The sequence below is a fragment of the Silene latifolia genome, unplaced genomic scaffold (genome assembly GCF_048544455.1).
Source record: "Silene latifolia isolate original U9 population unplaced genomic scaffold, ASM4854445v1 scaffold_57, whole genome shotgun sequence".
Taxonomy (NCBI): Eukaryota; Viridiplantae; Streptophyta; class Magnoliopsida; order Caryophyllales; family Caryophyllaceae; genus Silene; species Silene latifolia.
The window spans coordinates 839,504-859,492 of record NW_027413480.1 but is presented as its reverse complement, the minus strand read 5'-3'; the positions used below and the strand labels follow the sequence as shown (position 1 = coordinate 859,492).

The 19,989-nt window shown below is 36.2% G+C and overlaps 1 protein-coding gene and 1 non-coding gene across 2 annotated transcripts; one reads left to right on the top strand and one right to left on the bottom strand.

Annotated features, from left to right (window-relative positions):
• Positions 1 to 4,912: 4,912 nt before the first annotated feature.
• Positions 4,913 to 5,019, top strand: LOC141639865 (small nucleolar RNA R71). Its single transcript, XR_012542727.1, has one exon. It is a non-coding gene; the product is annotated as a small nucleolar RNA R71 (small nucleolar RNA).
• A 10,406-nt stretch (positions 5,020 to 15,425) lies between these two features.
• LOC141639757 (protein C2-DOMAIN ABA-RELATED 4-like) lies at positions 15,426 to 19,277 on the bottom strand. The gene is made up of 3 exons (XM_074448805.1): positions 18,844 to 19,277; positions 17,717 to 17,812; positions 15,426 to 15,967 (listed from the first exon to the last, which is right to left on the bottom strand). Exons 1-3 carry the CDS (start codon positions 18,979 to 18,981, stop codon positions 15,686 to 15,688), a joined length of 516 nt encoding a protein of 171 aa, XP_074304906.1. The 5' UTR covers positions 18,982 to 19,277; the 3' UTR covers positions 15,426 to 15,685.
• Positions 19,278 to 19,989: the final 712 nt, after the last annotated feature.

Genomic DNA, 19,989 nt, shown 5'->3' with positions numbered 1-19,989 from the left:
GATTACCTCCCGTTGTGTATGCATTAACTTCCCCAAACCGAGTGAGACACTATTGCTAATGTCCAAGGATGGGTGTAGTTCATGCACACACTATGCTATGCATGAAACTAATTTGTCATTTTGAATTTTGAAAATGGGAACAATAAAATGAGAACACCTCAATGGTACCGAGGTGTGAGTCCTCTAATGGGGCTAGGACTACTCTAACAATGATCAAAATGAAATAAAATACAAAGAGAGAAATAGACAAACCATGAGAGTGTAGGAGTCTCCAAGGCTTGCTAATCTTCCATCATGCTATCACCATCACTTCCCTCATGAGAAGTGGTCACATTGCCACTTTCCTTGTCATTTGCTTCTTCACTTTCTTCCTCATCTTCATCTTCACCATCCTTTTCTCCTTCACTTGCTTCTTCCTCAATATTATCACCAACTTCTTCATCATTTCCAACAACCTCATTGTCACCCAAAACGACCCTAGATGCACCCGGAAATAAGACTTCTCTATCCGCCCAACTAGGCAAAGGACAAGATGGATCAAGTAGTCCTTGCCTAGCTAAGTGTAGGAGGGGTGGATATTGAGCCAAGTAGGCATTTTTCCGATCTTCATAGGCTTGCTTGTGCATTGCTTGCATGAGAAGAGTCACATAGTCTTTCCCAACTTCAACTCCTTCCGGCTTGAACTCTTCATACTTAAAGGGGTAAGGTGGTATGACAATGGAAGAGGAGGGCATTTCAAGATCACCCTTTTGTTGTTGAATGATATACTCGGCCTCTTTGGAAAGGGGAAGTAGATAATTGGTTCGGTGGACGCTTAGACGGCAAATCTTCGAAGTCAAGGTGAACGATCTAGCTTCACTAGTGAGCCATCCATACTTAGTGTCAAGGGGGTTATGGGCAACCCACTTGAACTTGTGAATCATAGTATGCATATCAACAAGATGGCCACCCTCCTTTGCTTTGTACTTGTTATCCTTATTGAAGTTAGGATCAAAGTGCTTGGCTAGGAGTGTGACTAGGCCGCCATTGACAATAACGGTCGTGCCCTTCTTCCCACAATCAATGTTGAGCCATCTATCTACCAAGAGCCTCAAAGAATTGTAAGGCTTGGTGTGTACTCTTCCGATATTCAAAGCCGATTCAAGGAGAATAAAATCAAGTCTTGTGAAATGATTGGTATCTTTCCTAGCAATTATGGTGTTACCCACGACCTTGTGCCATACTCTTATGCCCGGATGGTGGACCAAAAGAGCACGACTCGCATGAAAATCCTCAAATTTCTTCCCGGAGATTGCCTCCCAAAGAGGTTCGGGGTCATACTTTCCATAACTCTTAAAATAACTCGGTTCATCACTAAGACCCAAAATTTCACCCAATTCCCTAAAGGTAATGCGTCTACTAACATTAGCTAGACGAAACTCGAGATTCTCCCTATTCTCAACTTTGGTGACTTTCAAGGAACTTAAAAATTCCAAGGTAAGGGAGGGGTATGTCAATTCCCTTGTTTCAAACAATTTCTTCAACCCCATGGCATTGAAAAAGGCTTTTGTTTGTTCAAGAACACCCAATTTTTTTAAGGTATCTTCACATATGAATTTGGTGGATTGTAATGACTTCATAACAAACTTGACAAAGGTATTTCTATGGGTATCGGAAATAAAAGTTACCTCCGGATAATGCAAAAGTTGATCAATTATCGGAGTAGAAGGTGTTGTTGCTCCCATAGAAGGTTGTTGTTGTTGTTGCACTTCCAAGTTTGGTGTTGCTACCACCATAGCCAATGCTTTCTTTGTTTGAAGAGCCTTTTGCCTTTGTGAGAGTGCCTTAGCCTTTGGTGCCTTTGTTGCCTTTGTTGCTCCCTTAGTCCTTGCCATTGATGAACTAACCAAGAAAAGAATGAAAAATCTTCAATTTGTAGTATGCCCAAATCGATTTGAAGGTGAAAGGCTTTGCCTTTATGAAATCAAAAATCGACTCAAAGGTTGAAGATTTTTGTGCTTGGTTTTGATTTTTGTTTAGGAAGGAGTGATTGATTTGTTGTTGGAAAGATGGTTTGATTTGTATTTGGTGAATGTTGTTGAGGGTTTTTGTTTTTGTGATGGAGAGGATGAGGGTTTTGATGTTGTGGGTAGTGTTTATGAATGAATGAATGAATGAATGAAGGTGGAAGGGGTTTTAAAGAGACCGAAATTTTCGAATCTGCAGGGGCAATCCGTGCGGATTCTTCTCTTTCTGAACTTTGCAAAACTCGCCTAAAGACGGGCGGATTTGTGACAATCCGCTCGGATTTGCTGAACACGGGACGGGCGGATTTGCTTAAAGACGGACGGATTTCAGTCCAGAAAATTTTGCTTGTTTTCCTCAGCTGCAAAGACGGACGTCTTTTCTGCAATATGCTCGGATTCTACAAGACGGGCGGATTCTCTGGAATCTGCTCGGATTCTTCCCCTGTGTACACGGATTCAGTTCCATCCGTGCACATTGCATTTCCCATACCATTCTTCCATTCTTTCTTCAAGTCTTGTGTTCGTCATTGTGGGGGCACTACTAAGGCATGGATAGCCTAGGCAATTGTCATCCCCACACTAAGCTAAAAGCACTACACATCAATTGAAATCGTTAGTCCCTCCCTCACTTCTCTCAAACATGACAATTATTTTGATCAAAGTAAATAAAAATCCAAAGATGACAAAAAATGCAATACAAGAATTGAAATGTAAGTTAGGGAGTTAGAAATATTTACAAGTGGTGGTTTAGGGAGGACTCCACCAAACTCTCATTCTTGATGAGATGTCAAGGGGGCATGTCCAAGGTGTTGTTGATGTTGCTCAACACCTTGAAGAAGTAATCAAAAGCTTGTTCATTATCATGGTAGAGGTTCTCAATAGACCTTGGCCCTTGTTGTTGGTCTTGATCGATGGCATTACAAATGTAGGGATTAAAAATCCCTTCAAATTCGTCGTCCCAAAGACCACAAACTTCATTGAGTTGATCATTGAAAATCTCTTGCTTAGATGGAGACAACTCTCCCAATTTCTTCTCTTGGCCAATGAGGCCATCCTCTTCTTCCTTGGTTGATTTTGATGAGCTTTGCAAGCTCTCCTTGTCACAATTCACTTGCTCTTTGAATGGAGCATCTTCAATTTTCTTCTTCCATTGGAGTTCCGATTTCTTCCTTTCATCCTTTCGGCTATAATGATCAATCATGAAACATGGTTCATGCAAACGAGGAGCTCTCATGGTCTTGTCAAGATTAAAAGTTATGCTTTCATCTCCCACTTCTAGAGTGAGCTCACCATGTTTCACATCAATCACCGCACCGGCGGTGTGTAGGAAAGGTCTTCCTAGGATGATTGGAATGTTGGAATCCTCCTCCATATCAACAATGACAAAGTCCACCGGGATGAAAAACTTCTCAATTCGCACGGGGACATCTTCCCATATCCCTAACGGTGTCTTCGTCGATCTATCGGCCATTTGGAGTGTGATGTTGGTGCATTTAAGCTCTCCCATCCCCAACCTTTTACTCACCGAGTACGGCATGACACTCACACTAGCCCCTAGATCACATAAGGCTTTCTTGATCGTTGTGTCGCCAATGGTACACGGTATTGAGAAGCTTCCCGGATCCTTTAACTTTGGAGGTGAACTCCCTTGAATTATTGCACTACTCACCTTAGTGAAGGCGATAGTCTCAAGCTTCCGGATCGACTTCTTCTTTGTGAGGATATCTTTCATGTATTTCGCATAGGCCGGCACGTGATTGATTAATTCCGTGAAAGGAATTGAGACTTCCAAATTCTTCACAATTTCCATGAATTTTCCAAGTTGATCATCGAATTTGGGCTTGGCTTGACGACTTGGAAAAGGAAGTCTAATCACAATGGGCTCCTTCTCCTTGGCCTTGTCTTCATTTTTCTTTGAACTTTCTTCTTTTGATGATTCTCCATCTTTGGAGTTTTGCACAATTTCTTCCTTTTCACTAGCTTCCACAACTTCTTCCTCAACTTGCTTCTTCGGTGCTTCATACCTTGTACCACTTCTCAAGTGAATGGCACTAACCGTTTCATGTCTAGGGGGATTACTTTGAGGTGGTAATTGCCCCTTTTGTCTTTGTGAGCTTGAAGATGCTAGTTGAGTCAATTGTGTTTCCAACATCTTGGTGTGAGCTAGAATGTTGTTGATGGTGGTTTCCTTTGCTTGGCTATCTTTTTGCATTTGAGTGAAAAATTCTTGTTGATTCTTTTGCATTTGGAGGGCCGCTTTTTGGACATCAAAGCCTTGGTCATTTTGGTGATTGTATGGATTTTTATTTTGGTAACCTTGGTTTTGATTGTAAAAGGGTCTTTGATTTTGGTTTCTCATGGGTGGTGGAGTGTATGTTGTTTGAGGGTTTTGAACATTTTGGCTTTTGTATGAGAGATTTGGATGGAATTTGGTGTTTTCATTGTAAAAGTTGGAATAAGGGGTACCACTCTTGTATGCTTGGAAAGCATTCACTTGTTCATTTGTTCCCCTACATTCACCTTGGTCATGTCCCAAAGTTCCACAATTCTCACATATCCCACTTGGGATTGATGAGGATGCCGTCATGGCATTAACATGATGCTTCGATGATTTTGAGTTTTCCTCAAGTCTAGCCATAGCTTGTTCAAACTTCAAGTTGATTGTGTCAATGTGAGCACTAAGTTGAGCACCCAATTGAGTAACGGAGTCCACTTCATGCTTTCCTCCTCTAGTAGCCTTGCGAGGTCTACTATATTGTGAGTTATGGACCGCCATTTCCTCAATCTTGTTCCATGTTTGATTGTCATCAACTTCGGTGAACATTCCATTTGATCCCATATTGAGAATGTTCCTAGAATCTTCATATAAACCATTCCAAAATTGTTGTACTAAAAACCATTCGCTAAGTCCATGGTGAGGACATGAACGACAAATTCCCTTGAACCGCTCCCAAGCTTCATACAAAGACTCTTCATCCCTTTGCTTAAAACCCGTAATTTGAGCTCTTAGCATGTTAGTCTTTTCCGGTGGGTAGAATTTTTTGTAAAAAGCTAGAGCCAACTTCTTCTAAGAATCTATTCCAAGGGTGGCCTTATCAAGGCCCTTCAACCATTGCTTCGCGGTGCCGATTAAGGAAAAAGGAAATAAGACCCATCTAATTTGGTCTTGAGTCACGCCCGTTTGAGAGATAGCATCACAATAGTCGCAAAAGGTTTCCATATGAGAATGAGGGTCCTCACTAGGCATCCCCCCGAATTGGCTCCTCTCAACTAATTGGATGAAGGCGGACTTGGCAATAAAATTTCCGGTTAGATGTTGCGGCGTAGGAGTACCATTTGGTAGATTCTCCTCGGTGGGTACGGAGTGTGACGAGAATTTTGGCATTGTAGGTGGACTTTGTGGGGTATTGTGTAATGGGTTTTCTTCTCCTTCTATTGCGAAAGGATTGACAAACTCACTAGTGGGTTGGACAACTTCACTAATACCTCGTAAATTCCTCCTAACAACTCTCCTATTGTTCGTCAAGGTTCTTTCGATTTCACGGTCAAAAGGTAACAAATCACCTTGTAACCTTCTAGACATGCAAAATATCAAACAACTCGAAAACAATTAGAACAAACCTTGAGGAGTTTTACTTCCTCAAGGCGAAGTAAGACACAACTAATAACAATAAAAAGAAATCTAAATCAAACAAACACCGTCCCCGGCAACGGCGACATTTTTTTGATGCGATCCCGCTAAGTGTTCACAAATTAAGATGTGGTCGTTGGTCACGGTCGAATCAAAACACAATTTATAGCTCCACAAACAACTCTACAATTAGTAAAGAGGCAAGTAAAGGTCGGATCCCAAGGGACGGGAGTTGAAATGAGATTTCTATTGCAACTAGTGGTGTCTAAGGGGGTGTCACAAATTGGGTTGATGTAGAAGGTTACTAAACTAAAATAGCAATGAAAATAAGCAAGATGAATTAAAGGGGTGTAAATAATTGATTAAAGGCACTAGGGTGTCATGGGATCATAGGGGAATCATGGGATATGATCATACAAACATGTTCTCAAATTATAAGCAAGCAATTATTGTTGTGATGGATTGAGTTGGGTTATATCTTACAATCCTAGGAAAGTTTGGGTCCCGGAGCCGAATCGATTAGATTGTACAACACCTACAAGTCGACTTAATCTTCCCTACTCAACAACATGCATGGTCTAATGAGACTCGAGTTGGGTTATGTCTTACAAGTCTCATTGAAAAGATAGAAGATGATAGTAAATGCAAGGATTCATAGGCTTAGCATTTCATCAAATATAACATGTGCATGAGTTGAGATCAAAATAAGCAAGCAAATAAAACATGAAAGCATATTAATTTAAGCATGAATCATTCCCCATGTTGGTTCCCCTAATCACCCATTAACCCTAGCTAAGAGACTACTCACTCATTATCATGTTGATCATGCTAGCAAGGTTGTCAATCATACCAACAATATAAAACATGATGAATAAATGAAAGTAATTAACAATAATTAAAAAGGGATTAAGAGATTATACCTACTAATGATTCCAATAATAAAGCAAAGATAAAAGAAGTACTTGAATGCTTGATTGAGAGGTTGTCAATCCCCCAACAATAACCCAAATAATCTTCAATTACCCAAAATAAAGGATGAACAAGAGAGAGATTAAAGAACTAAAACTTGGATTAAAACTTGATTAATACTTGATTACAATATTAAAGAGAGATTTGATTGATATTAACTACACTAATTATTGATAAGAAGAACATGCTCCTCTAATTAGACTAATGGGGTATTTATAGTGGAAATTAGGGAGGATGCATTAGGGTTAACTAAGGGCTAAACTAGTAATTACACTTTTTAAGTTGAGCAAGGAGGAGCCGGTATTTTCTGAGAGAAGGGCTTCTTTCTTCGTAGCTTGGAGAAGGCAATCCGTGTTGTGCTAGAATCCGGGCGGAATAGGGTCGGGACGGGCGGATTCTGGCGTTGGAATCCGAGCGGATTCAGGGGAATCCGGGCGGATTGTGGAGGGGGAATACGAGCGGATTGTGGCGAAGCCGCTCGGATTGTGCTTCTGCGGGATGGACGGATTGTTGAAAATCCGCTCGGATTGTCAGTCAGCAACAAATCCTCTTCTTTTCTTCCCTTTTCTTCATAAATTCCTTGGGGATTTCCTTGGGGACTCAAGGATCCTTTCTCAACATTGCTCTTCTACTATAATATGTACAAAGGCTTCTAATCTTGTCTCTCCTTGATGCTTGGTCATTGAATTCGATCAATTTAGTCTCGTTTTGCCATGAAAATGCAAGATTCTTACTCCTTTCCTACCAAGGGATCAAAATCTCAAAGAATATGCAAAACAAAGAACTAAAGATAAGAAATGACCCAAATAAGCACTAAAAAGCATGGAAACAAGGCTAATTCGGGGGCTAAATATGCGCCAATTATGGTCACATCACTAATATTTATAATCCTGGATTTGTAATGCTTAATTTGGTTTCTTATATTGTTTTTGATGTCTTTTCACGTTCAGTAAGTTCATAAGTTGTTTAACAAAAGCATGTTTTTCGGTGTAAATCATCCGGTTTTAAGCATGGTAGACTAATATTGTGAGTTTTGGTTCAATTATTCATTTTCTTATGTTTCTCTTCCAAAATTTAGTTGTGTTATTGTGCAAGGCATCGTCACTACTTGAATTGCCTCCTTAGAAGGACTATGATCCTAAGACCTTTTGTTTAAAGGCTATTGTTTTTGGTTTTATTTATAACTAATTATCATTAATGTGTACATGTAGTGTCGAAATAAAGTTGAGAGTTTGCTAAACGGCTTGTATGTAGCAGTTTAAAAAAGTGTATCTAGCAAGATTAAGGAGTGTATTTATTAAGGTAAATGTGTGTATCTAGCAAGGTAAAGGTGTGTATCTTGCTTGACAGAGATGTGTATCTAATAAAGTAAATGAGTGTATCTAACAAAGTAAATGAGTGTATCTAGCTTACCAGAGATGTGTATCTAGTAAGGTAAAGGTATGTATCTAGTAATTTAAAAGCGTGTATCTAGCTAGCTAAAAGTGTGTATCTAACAACTTAAAGGAGTGTGTCTAGCTAGCTAAAGGTATGTATCTAGTAATTTAAATGAGTTTATCTAATCCCCTTTGTTAGTAATTTAAGTAAACAATAGATACATTTCTTATATACTTCAATTTTAGGTATCATTGCGCACCACCGTAGGTCCGCAATTATCACATACTAGTACGAAGAGATACCTTACGAACTCAGTTACAGTGTGCACCATATGAACTAGCCGGATACACATACTAGTAAGTAGTAAGTAGGACCCCCATATACACATACTAGTACCCCGAAATACACAAGCTCATTTGTGTAACTAGAGCAATATACTAATGTATCTGTATTGATATTTAAATGTATTTGTAGAGCACCACCTAACCACACTTCATTGGCACCACTCCTAGTCACCCACCACCCCCCACCAGTAGTCCTGCTGGCCTCATCATCAATAACCCATATCAACTTAGTGGGCCAAAACATACTAGGCTGTTACGGCTTCATTATTTTTTCATTGATAGTTTATATCGTCATATGATATCATAGGATTGAGTTAAATAAATCATGCTAGTGCATGGTGATATTATTAGGAAAAGGTTATATAGGATGATACAGTAAGCATGTTATTTATGGGTCGAGTTAGCTCAAATACACTGGAAGAAGAATGCAATGATAAAATAATTCAGATTTCTTGAATTTAGATAAACCTTGAATTGTTTATTCATTACTGTTACTTTAATCTGCATTGGTGATATTCATGTACTTCAAATTTGATTATAATGAAATCGGAATTTTGAAGTGTTTTTGAGCTTGAAAATGCGGAAAATAAAAATGGAGAAACAAGATTAAGCATTAAAGCATGTGAAGATGAATGCAGCATCCTGCGCTCTCCGTATAATTACTTAATCGATTGATATTTTATTCGCAGTATTCAATACTCCGTCGTATAAAAGGATGAGTAAAATATAAGATTAATGTTCTCGGGTGATGTGTTATCGGACTCCTGAAATGATATTGTTGCTTCGAAAATCTTTTTTTAAGTCTCCCCGCTCTCTCCGTCGGCATTCCATTCAAAAGACGTAGTAGATCCTCATCACTTCCTGATAATGTCGAGTCTAAGACAGAAGTCATCTTCCATGAGGGGAAGGTCTACACGCAACTTAAGTTTTGGCTCAAACCAAGCAGCTCGTTTGCGTTGATATCAGGCTTCCTTTGTCTTGGGTCATCTGGTGTACTCCCCTGATATAATCATGATGTCTGGATATTAGCTGTAGGATTTTAAGGTGAAACAGTGTCAATATTCAAGTAAGTGGACATAGTATAACTGAGGGCCTGAATATTGCAGCCACCCCACAAGCTCCCACAATGCTGCCGGAAATACATGGTATTACTACCGGATTCACATGATATTACTATCGGATACACAAACCGATATGTGTATCTAGTAGTAATACCATGTGTATCTGGGCTAGTATTTTGTGTATCCATCGCTCCACCATGATCCACCAAGCTAACCACCACACCACAACTCCCTACCACCACCATCACGCCGTACACCCCCATTGCCCATACCTACTGCCGCCACCAGGTGACCACCACACACCTCTGAACTAACATTACACCCAAGCCTCATTACCGTCAACCAACATATTTGCCCCCCTCTGACCAACAACATAATGCTTGCCACAAAGAATATCGGCGTCGACCGCCTTAATTATCATTGCCACAATCAACCTCCTTCCATTCATTTCTGCTACCGTCGCTGCCCATCGACCCCGACTCCACCCACTCCGACTACCTGTCACAACAGGGACCCACCTCAATCAAACCACCCTTCGCCGATACTCCTCTTCACGCAGACCACCCACCTCCTCTCTGTCAACCTGTATGTTCTTCCAGAGTGTGAGATAATCTATGGCTCCATCTTCATTCTTCCTTGTTGGGGTTTTTGGTACAAATAATATAAAATGCAAAGACACAATATTTTTGTTATGGACTTAATCACAACCTAGCCTTGTATTATTATTTTTCAACCTTAACAGTAATACAATCAATCCTCCAACACTTAGCTACTAGCTAAGATTTCCAACTATGCTTAACTCGGGATATTAAGCATACACTCACTCTTAATAATCCAACATGACTTATGACCCTTATTTATATATAAGTCTTAAGTCCTAACTTATCAAGTAACATTAAGACTCATTAACATCATCCTAAATCTAACTTCTTATATTTACTCTTATTTATATCTAACATAAAATAACATCTCATCTTAATACTACTAATAAATTCATAACTTAAGGTACATCAATGTCATGTTGGGGTTACTTTCCCTACAAATCTCCCCTTAAGCCCAAAATTACTTTGAGCTTGCCAATCATCGAGCGGAGCGACCCAACCTTTACTTGGAAGCACCTCCCCTTCACTTGAGAGTACCTCCCCTTGAACTAACCCATCTTCAACGCATCTTCTCTCAAATGTGAATAAGTTAGTTTCACCTCTTTTACCTCTAAGAATCACCTTACCTTTTTCAGTGACCTCCAAAACACCATTATTAACATGAATGATACAACCCTTAGAATCTAATCTACCTAATGAGATTAAATTTCTACTAATGTTTGGTATGTAGCTAACATCACCAAACCTTCTAACTTGGCCATCATTAAGTCTCACCTTAATTTCACCAATTCTTTCAATCTTTGCCTTATCACCATTTGGCAAACTAACCATCTTTCCTTCACATTCTTCATAAGAAGAAAACCACTCTCTTCTTCCACATATGTGATAGGAAGTTCCCGAATCTAACACCCAGCTCTCCTTAGGTTCCTTTTCAACATGAACCATTAAGAGCTCACCATCATCAACTTCTGCCATAGCTGCAACCCCACTAGCATGAGTCTTTTTCAACTCCTTCAAATCTTCTTTTGCCTTAGGACATATAGTTTGTATATGGCCTAACTCATCGCAGTAGAAGCACTTGATATTAGGAATGTGCTTTTTCCAACCGCCCTTCTTCTTGCCATGATATTCACCCACAAAAGCTCCTCCCTCACTTGAAGAGCCACCACTTCCTTGCTTCATCAACTTTTCGGACTCTAGTAAAACTACAACGGTATCATCTAAGGCCAATGTTGTCTTCCCCACAAGTAAACTAGTAATAACCGTGTTATACTTTTTGGGAAGAGAAGCCATCAACATTATTGCCTTGTCTTCTTCTTTGAATGTCTCATCCAAACTCGCCAATTGGGTGATCAAGCCATTAAACTTGTTTAGATGATCCCTCAAATCTCCGTCATCTACCATCTCGAGCTCGAAAAGATCTTTCTTCAAGAATAGTTTATTAGCCATGGACTTCGCATTATAATGCTATATAACTTGGTCCACAACTCCTTAGGATTTGTCTCCTCTAACACACTATACTTGATTTCGGGTTCAAGGGCTAAAAGGATTGTACTAACCGCGCGCAACTTCATGCCCTCCCATTTGAGAACTTGAACATCATAGGGCCTTATGTCTTCAAGAGTCGCATACAACCCGTGTTGTATGAGAACATCCTTTATCATGCTTTGCCATAACGAGAAATTGTTTTTGCCATTGAACAACTCCATCTCAAACTTTGTACCAAAACCTTTCTCCATCGAGCCGTAGCTCTGATACCACTTGTTGGGGTTTCTGGTACAATAATATAAAATGCTAAGACTCACAATATTTTTGTTATGGACTTAACCACAACCCAACCTTGTATTATTATTCTTCAACCTTAACAATAATACAATCAATCCTCCAACACTTAGCTACTAGCTAAGATTTCCAACTATGCTTAACTCGGGATATTAAGCATACACTCACTCTTACTAATCCAACATGACTTATGACCCTTATTTATATATAAGTCTTAAGTCCTAACTTATCAAGTAACATTAAGACTCATTAACATCATCCTAAATCTAACTTCTTATATTTACTCTTATTTATATCTAACATAAAATAACTGTTGGAATATGTGTCCTCCGACAATAATGCGACCACAACTGTTGATCATGATGATCACATGTTTAAATCTCATTTTAAGAATACATGTGGGATGTAATATTTTACAGTCAACTGGTCCACACATATCGGTAATGATTGGCTGACTAGAGTTTGACATTACTATCGTGCGACGGTGGTGATCAGTTGATCCCCTTAGGTCATACCTATAGGGAAATTCTCTTAATTGATTATTTAATTAATCGTATGCCGATACGAGTTAATTAAATTGCTTAAAATTGACGGATGATTTTGTGAGTAACGTTAACGTGTCTTATTGTAATTTGATTAAATGAGATACGGTCTAAGTAATCGAATTGTTTTATTACTTAGATAATATTATTGTTTACGAAACAATTAAAATAGAATGAATAATTTATTATAAATACAAGTTGTTGTAGTTTATAATTATATGACCCATTTTGGTACAAGTAATTATGAATTACTAATTATTTTTGTATGTGACATATTTAACTATATGATGATTTTTAATATGTTAAAAATACATTATAATATAACAGGTTAAGTAACATGTCACATATGTCACAATTGACAAATGACAAAAATAAAATGGACCACCATATTATATGGGTGACCGAAATTAGAGGGTTTTAGGGTTGTTTTGTTTGAATTATTTTATTCTACAAACACAGTCATAACCCTAGAGTGTAGGCATGCAAGGCTAAACTTTTTGAGAAGAACAAACTTATAACTAGGGTTGCATGCTAGTCTCTTGTGAAGAGCAAAAATAAAAGGCATTGGACATGCTACCCAAGGCTTGAGATTTTCGGCCACTATGGGTAAAAAGAGAAGAGTTTTTCTTTTTAATTACTCATTCACATCTTTTATAAAAATTTCTAGTGTAAGAAATTATTTTCTCTCTATATTGTGTGAAACATTTTAGAGATATAAAACTCACAATAATCATCTCCTCTTAACCGAAATAGAGGACCACAATTTAATATTTTGTGTCAAAATTTTAAGTAAGACTAATCCTAATACTAGATCATATTATTTTTAGTCTTTAAGAGGTTTCCTTGGGTATATGCTTTTGGCAGAGATTCTAAACTTGAATCTTGTTCATCCATTGTTGGAAAACTCAAGAACTAACAAGAAGGAGATCTTGTTGGTGCCCATAAAACCGAAATTATCTTAGTAAGGGTTGATGATTTCTTCTCTTTTAATTTATGTTTGCATGCATAAGATTTGTAATTATTTTATGACTAAATAATTAAAGTGAAACATATATGAATATGTTGAGTATAATGAGATATAGATTTCTAACAATAACATCTCATCTTAATACTACTATTAAATTCATAACTTAAGGTACATCAATGTCATGTTGGGGTTACTTTCCCAACATTCCTCATTTTATTAATTCTGAAATTTTCGGTTTTAGATCTTAGATCTACTTAATTTTGAGATAAATTTCAAAAATATAACAAGAACTTTGGATTTCTCCAAATATTCTGTAAATTTAACATGTAAACGCATGCGTTTTGTAGTGGCCGTCTCTCCGACGAGGAATCGACGGTGGATAATACAGATCTTTGATCCTCCGATGATTTCTCCGACGTTGGTAAGCCGTGTTAGGGTGGTAGCTGAAGTCACTAGAAGAGGCTGAAAGAAGAATGGTATGATTGGGGGTATCAGCAAAATATTAATTATAATTTAATAAATTTATTGTAAAATCACATTAAAAAATTACGGTGATTTGATTCTAAATTTATTAAAAAAATATTTTGATAAAAATTCTAAAATGTAAATATTTACATTCATTTCGAAAAATGCTTTCTATTGAGTATAATTTTCATTATATTTATTAAAATATTTTGATATTTAGATATGATTAAAGTGAATGTCTCACAATGTTTTTGCATTTATGTAAAAAAAAATCATTTTGAGAAAATTATAAAACTTAGACCATTAAATCCATTAAGAAAAATATATTTGTGAGAGTCATTGTATTTATTAAAAACAAAATTTAAAGAAAACTACAAAAAGAAAAGTTTTTATAGCGTGGGAATGAAAAAAACTATATTGCGAGAAATTGAATACATATCAGATTTTGATAGGTTTAAATAGTGTGATAAGAAGTATGTATGTACACAGTAACACATTGATGATCGCGAGTGCATTTGACAAATAAAAACAAAAGAGATTATTATTAAGTAATATAGTGATATAACTGACATGAAAACTAGAAAATACGTTACGTTTTTCTTTAATATCTTCAATTAAATATGTATGCATCAAGTATAAAATATTGATTATGACTAACTAAATATTACATTTAGTTAAATATTTTATATGTTATCTTTTAAATACTTTGAAGTTAAACCTCAAAATATAATATTTGAGAAAGTTCAACTTCTTTTATTTACAGGTAAACAACTAAACATCATTGTAGAAAAATAATATAATTAATAGTTTTTAAAAAAATTAAAAGGTGCAAATTTCTTATAAATATGTTTGACACAAAGCACTTGCAACACACAATCAAAACATTTGAATAAGCTGAGTTTAAATGTGATATATTTGATACATAAATTTCACACGTTATACATCAAAATTATAAATTACATAAGATTATATTCACTTCATTTTGAACAAATATTAACTGATTCGGAACATAATGTATAATTAAATGATATAATTTGAGAACTCAATGTTGATTGTTGCATTATTCGAAAAATTTTTATTTTAATTAATATGATATTTAATCAGACACAAATTTATTTATAAAATGTTGACCATTTATAACTAATTATCACGTATTAGTTTTAATTAAAATTGTATGTATTTTATTTTAAAACATTGAAGTTAAAGGTAAAAAAAAAAATTAATTTGAGAAAAATTAATTTATTTTATTTATAAGTAAAAATATTAAAGGTCATAGATGAATTATATTCTTTTTATTCAATTATAATAATAAAATTTTAAAACAGACTGCGCGAAGCGCGGAATACTACCTAGTAGATGATAAAGTTGAAGGAGATGTAATGGAGGTGAAACGAAGGTTGTAAAGGTAGAAGAAGGGTTAGCAGATCTAAATTTGGGTTTAATTAACCTCATATTATTCCTTTAATAGAAAATATTAACGAAATGCTAACTTTTGGTTATGGAATATAGAGTTGATAAAGTAGGAGGGTACATTATGTGTTTCTGAAAATGTGAGGGTACATGTCTACATGGTAGAAAAGTGAAAACTTGAACCGTACACCATAGAAAAACCCTTAGATTAATGTTGGTCAATTAATTACTAAAAAAAATTAACCTTTCGCACCCCAATAATCCAAATCATGAAATAATTGATGCCGCCTATCCTAATTGGCAAATTTCATTATTCTTAAACATTAACAATCAGCGCTAAAACAGTTGACTTATTTATACAAAAATTAACATTAAAATTCCTTGGATCGATTTCTAGTTACAACAGTTTATTCAACCTTGAATACTAGATTCAGGTGTTCAAAATATGCAGAGTATGACAAGGCGATATTTATAACAATACCTTGTAATCTTGTATCCATATACAAGTTTTATCGAAACCATAGACTATTCACCTCACCGGAACTTCAATCCACTGCAACTGGAGTTCAATCTCTCCACTTTCGACATTGCGCAACCTTAGGAACATGTTCTGTGTGACTTTGCCATTCGCCCAAACGATGTTGCTCTCTTCTATGAAGCAGTTGTGCCTATCCGGCTTTATGCTGGTGACAATGGTTTCATCAGCCATGCCCTCCAAATTCATCTTTACGGATTCCAAAAATGGTTTCAAATCAACTTCTGCGTCCCCCATTTTGTCATCGAGAGTTAAAGTGTCATGATCATATACAAACTGCATTGTCAAATAATTAGAGAATCGTGAGCTCAAGTGTTTCAAAACGACAATTGATAAATGAAGCTACTAGTAATGTGTTGGAAAATTAACTTGAATCACCGACACACGAGGAAAGCAACAACTCTGAAATAAGCATTGAAGTACAATAACTGGAAGCAATAGCAAAATGAGAGTATTTTAGGGTGAAAACCCATGAATGAACTCCTTAAAATAAATTTAAATCTCACCAAGAAAATCGATAAATCCACACTAAAAAAAATTAATTTATTTCAAAGTCCACAAACCCAAAATGTATGCTAATTCGTATCCCATGTGATTTAGAAGTACAAAACTAATATACTCCGTACCTATTACCTAGTAATAACGCATCACCAATTATTTAAGTTACGTCTACAGAGTGTATTGGCCGAGCTTAAAGCTCAGCAGCTACCAGTCTACCACATCACACACTACAAGATGTAATTGAAATAGTGAAACAAAATCGACTCATATGATCTGACTTGACCTCAAAAGTACAAGATTCGATTAGAACAACACAACTTGAAAATTACCCGATTCAAAATAACCCAGACTGCCTAAAACCGATTTAAAAAAAAAAAAAAAAAAAACACGTGACCCGACAGGTGTCCTACTTGAAAGACTGGTTTCCCTTTGCACTAACAGCTGCCTCTTATAGTCCTATATTCTTCCAGAATCATTAGTCCCTTTCTATAGCTAGTAGCCACGCGTACCAGTCTAAAGTCCCAACTATTGGATTTCCAAGAATTGAACTCTTTGATTCGCAATCAACACATGACTTCTCAATTTCTCTAATTCGAGTTGTATGAATAGATATATTCTATATTCAAATATTCATCAGTGCCTTTGATAGTTCAATTGAATGGGCATATTCAGTTAGAAGAAGTTGACACAATACCTTCAAATTGCTATTCAAGACATCTAACACCCAAGCCCGGATTCAAGTTGTAAAAGCTTTATCCATCTTATTCCTATAGGTCAAGCTACTTTTGCTCATACTATTCACAAGAAATGTAATCGGTGGTTCTAAATAAAGTGAAATAAACAAAAGTGCAATTTTTCACATAATTAACTCGCCAAGATTGCAAAGAGTACTACAATCTCATCTGAATTTCCCATAATTTATAGACCATAAAATCTCAGGTTAATACTCTTCTCTTCGTGAAAATTAAAATTGTCTTTTTTTCCTCCAGCAGAATAGTCGGTTAAAAAAATGTTGACACATCTCTAAAAAGCTCTAGGTTTAGAAAACAAGACAAACTAAGTTAATTACAGGCGCCTTGACAAAAACAGATGCACGACTTAAAAGAAGATGGCATTACATTAAGGAAGCCAATTCACATACTTGGTTGAGGAAATCATTGTTTGATTACCCCCAAGATAACATGATCATACAACTTTCAAGTTTCCAATGTCCACAAGAGCGAGCAGTCTGAGTGTCTAACTAACAGATAATGGCCGAGTTGCCGACTATTCATCAGCTATGTTAGTTTGATATGATATTGACATTCATTTTAAGACAAAAAAATGAATAGTTTTGTAACATAGTTGTGTCCATGTCCAGATGCTACATGCATGGGGCCACAATTTCTCAAAGTGCATTAGTAATACTTACTTGTTGACACTTAGAGCCAAGCATGAGTAACACGGGGTTCATGAATGAATCAAATTGAAGTTAAGTATTAAGTTACTACACTAGCCATCGACATACGCATAATAAGTACTTACAAGTTTGAGAGGTTCGTTGACGTCCGTGACATAAAGAGTAAGATCTTCATTCCATTCTGGATTCAAAGTCTTCTTAATCACACGAGTCTTCAACTTCTAAATTACAAACTCAAGAAAACCCATCAAAGTGTCAAATTCAATCATTTCGTATAGCTAGTCACAAGAATATGGCAATCTTTTAACTTTGATTTAGCAAGACAGCAAGTTAGTAGTATTTCCAAAAGGCTAACGCTGAACAATCAAGGAAATGAATACATAAGTATTATATGCGAGTGTGATTATATAAAACTGAAACAGATCAGTGGTCTCGCCTATAATTACGACCCGTCGACCTACTTATAATTATTTAGTTCCTACAATAACATATCCTAAATAGTTTTTTTTTTTTTTTTTTACTTCCAAGAATTATTACTTCGTAAAATATGCACACTTCTAAGTTACACCCACAACAAAATATAACGGTAAGTCTGTAAATCTCCCTTAAGACGGATAAAGCTTAAGACGAGTAAGCATATACACCACTTGTGTATATAACAATGTATAGGAAAACAATATACTCCGTATTAGTTTTATATAAACAAGTGGTATGATACTTGACCCGTCTTGCTTAAGACAGATAATACCGATTTAAATGAGAATTTGTGTACCCTAGTAGATGAGAAATTGAGAATGCACCTTTTCCATAATAGTTAGATTATAATTTGTTATCCATGAAAACTATAGCAAATTCAACTTTTCTGATTGATTAGGGCGCATGGTAACTTTTTTTTTTTTTTTTTTTTTTTTGTTGATTAGGAATATCATACCCTAATCTTCTTGGGGTACTCAAGAAAATATAATGGTTAACCCTCGCAAATTTGACTTTTTTCAGTTGCAAGAGTCCTGAATCGAACGTGGTACACCAAATATATACCCAAGAAATTCTGGTAAAATGCCATTTTCTAATACCGGACCAAAAAATTTTCCCACAAATCAGAAGCGAAGAGGTATTGTGAATTTGGGATCAAGTTATTAACCAGGAACATGTAAGAAACCATATTACAACAATAATGCCGAAGTGACATGGTTCCTATACATTAAGGGATGATCTACACAATCAAAATTGATGTAAATGAAACAATATAAACCTGGTTGGCAAGGCGGACGATGATGTAAGGGTCGCTAGCGTTGACATCACGAATGGCAAGATCAATACCACGTTTAATTGTGAGACGGAGAAGACCAAGCATGTTCCCTCCTGGATTCATCCTTTCTTCTTCTCTCATTCCATCCACTTTCTCTTAACCTTGTTTTTCTTTATCTTTCTAATTTATTTATTCCTTTTTTTTTGTGGCCTCAATTCTCTGCCTCTTGGTCTTTTCTGTTACTCCTCTGTTTTTATGTTTGTTACTCGTATATTTTTCAAGGGATGTTTCATGTTTCTCCCTCAACTTCCGGTCGCCTCTCAATAGTCAATACTTCTTCCGTTTATTCAAACTTGTTTTATTCCCGACCAATACACCAACCCTTTTATCCTTATTTTTTTTTTGGAGATGCTAAATCCAACACATGATTTTAGTGTAGTCAACATATTTTTTCCTCTTATTTTGACTTTATCCCTCTCACCTTGCACCCAAAATAGAGATCAAGATGCACAAAAATACCAAAAAGAAAAAACCACCATCCACGAAATCTGCTCCGATGTGCTACGACTCGATTTAATTAGCAAAGATTCAATTCTATATTTGTGTCGGATCCTACCCAAAATCAAAGGAACTATGCACGCCGTGATATTTAATTTGCTATCTTGTGTTACCATTTGTTTTGGATCTATGATACTAATTGAATACTTTAAACATTAGTGTTCGTATCTTGCGTATGTCACTGCCGTTACGGTTTTGGAGGAAAGGGACTAAGGGAGTACCAAAGGAGTATTACACAATACAGTTTCAATCAATCTTTAAACGCAGGAACCCCTCTTTTTTAAAAAAAAAAAAAACAAATTAATTAATTTAATCGATTAAAAGACAATGGGTATCAATAAAATTGTTGATAAGACGAAGAAATTACTTGCGATAGGTGCTAAACTGCTAATTGATCCAATATTTATCGAAATATTAACGAATTGATTAGGTTTTGAGAGAGAAAGAGGGAGAAAACTTTTTCTCAAGATGAAGGGTAATTAGGGAATAATAGGGAAAAGTCTGTGGGATATAGTAAAATCATGTGCGGGATTTAGCAATTGCGTTTTTTAGGGGACCTTTTATTCTTATTTAATAATCCTTCAGCATCCC

Coding starts and splice junctions, on each gene's coding strand:
- LOC141639757 (XM_074448805.1), bottom strand. CDS start 18,981: ATGAGAGAAGAAGAAAGGATGAATCCAGGAGGGAACATGCTTGGTCTT. Junction 17,813..18,843: donor TCGTCCGCCTTGCCAACCAG/GTTTATATTGTT, acceptor TTTGTAATTTAG/AAGTTGAAGACTCGTGTGAT. Junction 15,968..17,716: donor TCAACGAACCTCTCAAACTT/GTAAGTACTTAT, acceptor TTGACAATGCAG/TTTGTATATGATCATGACAC.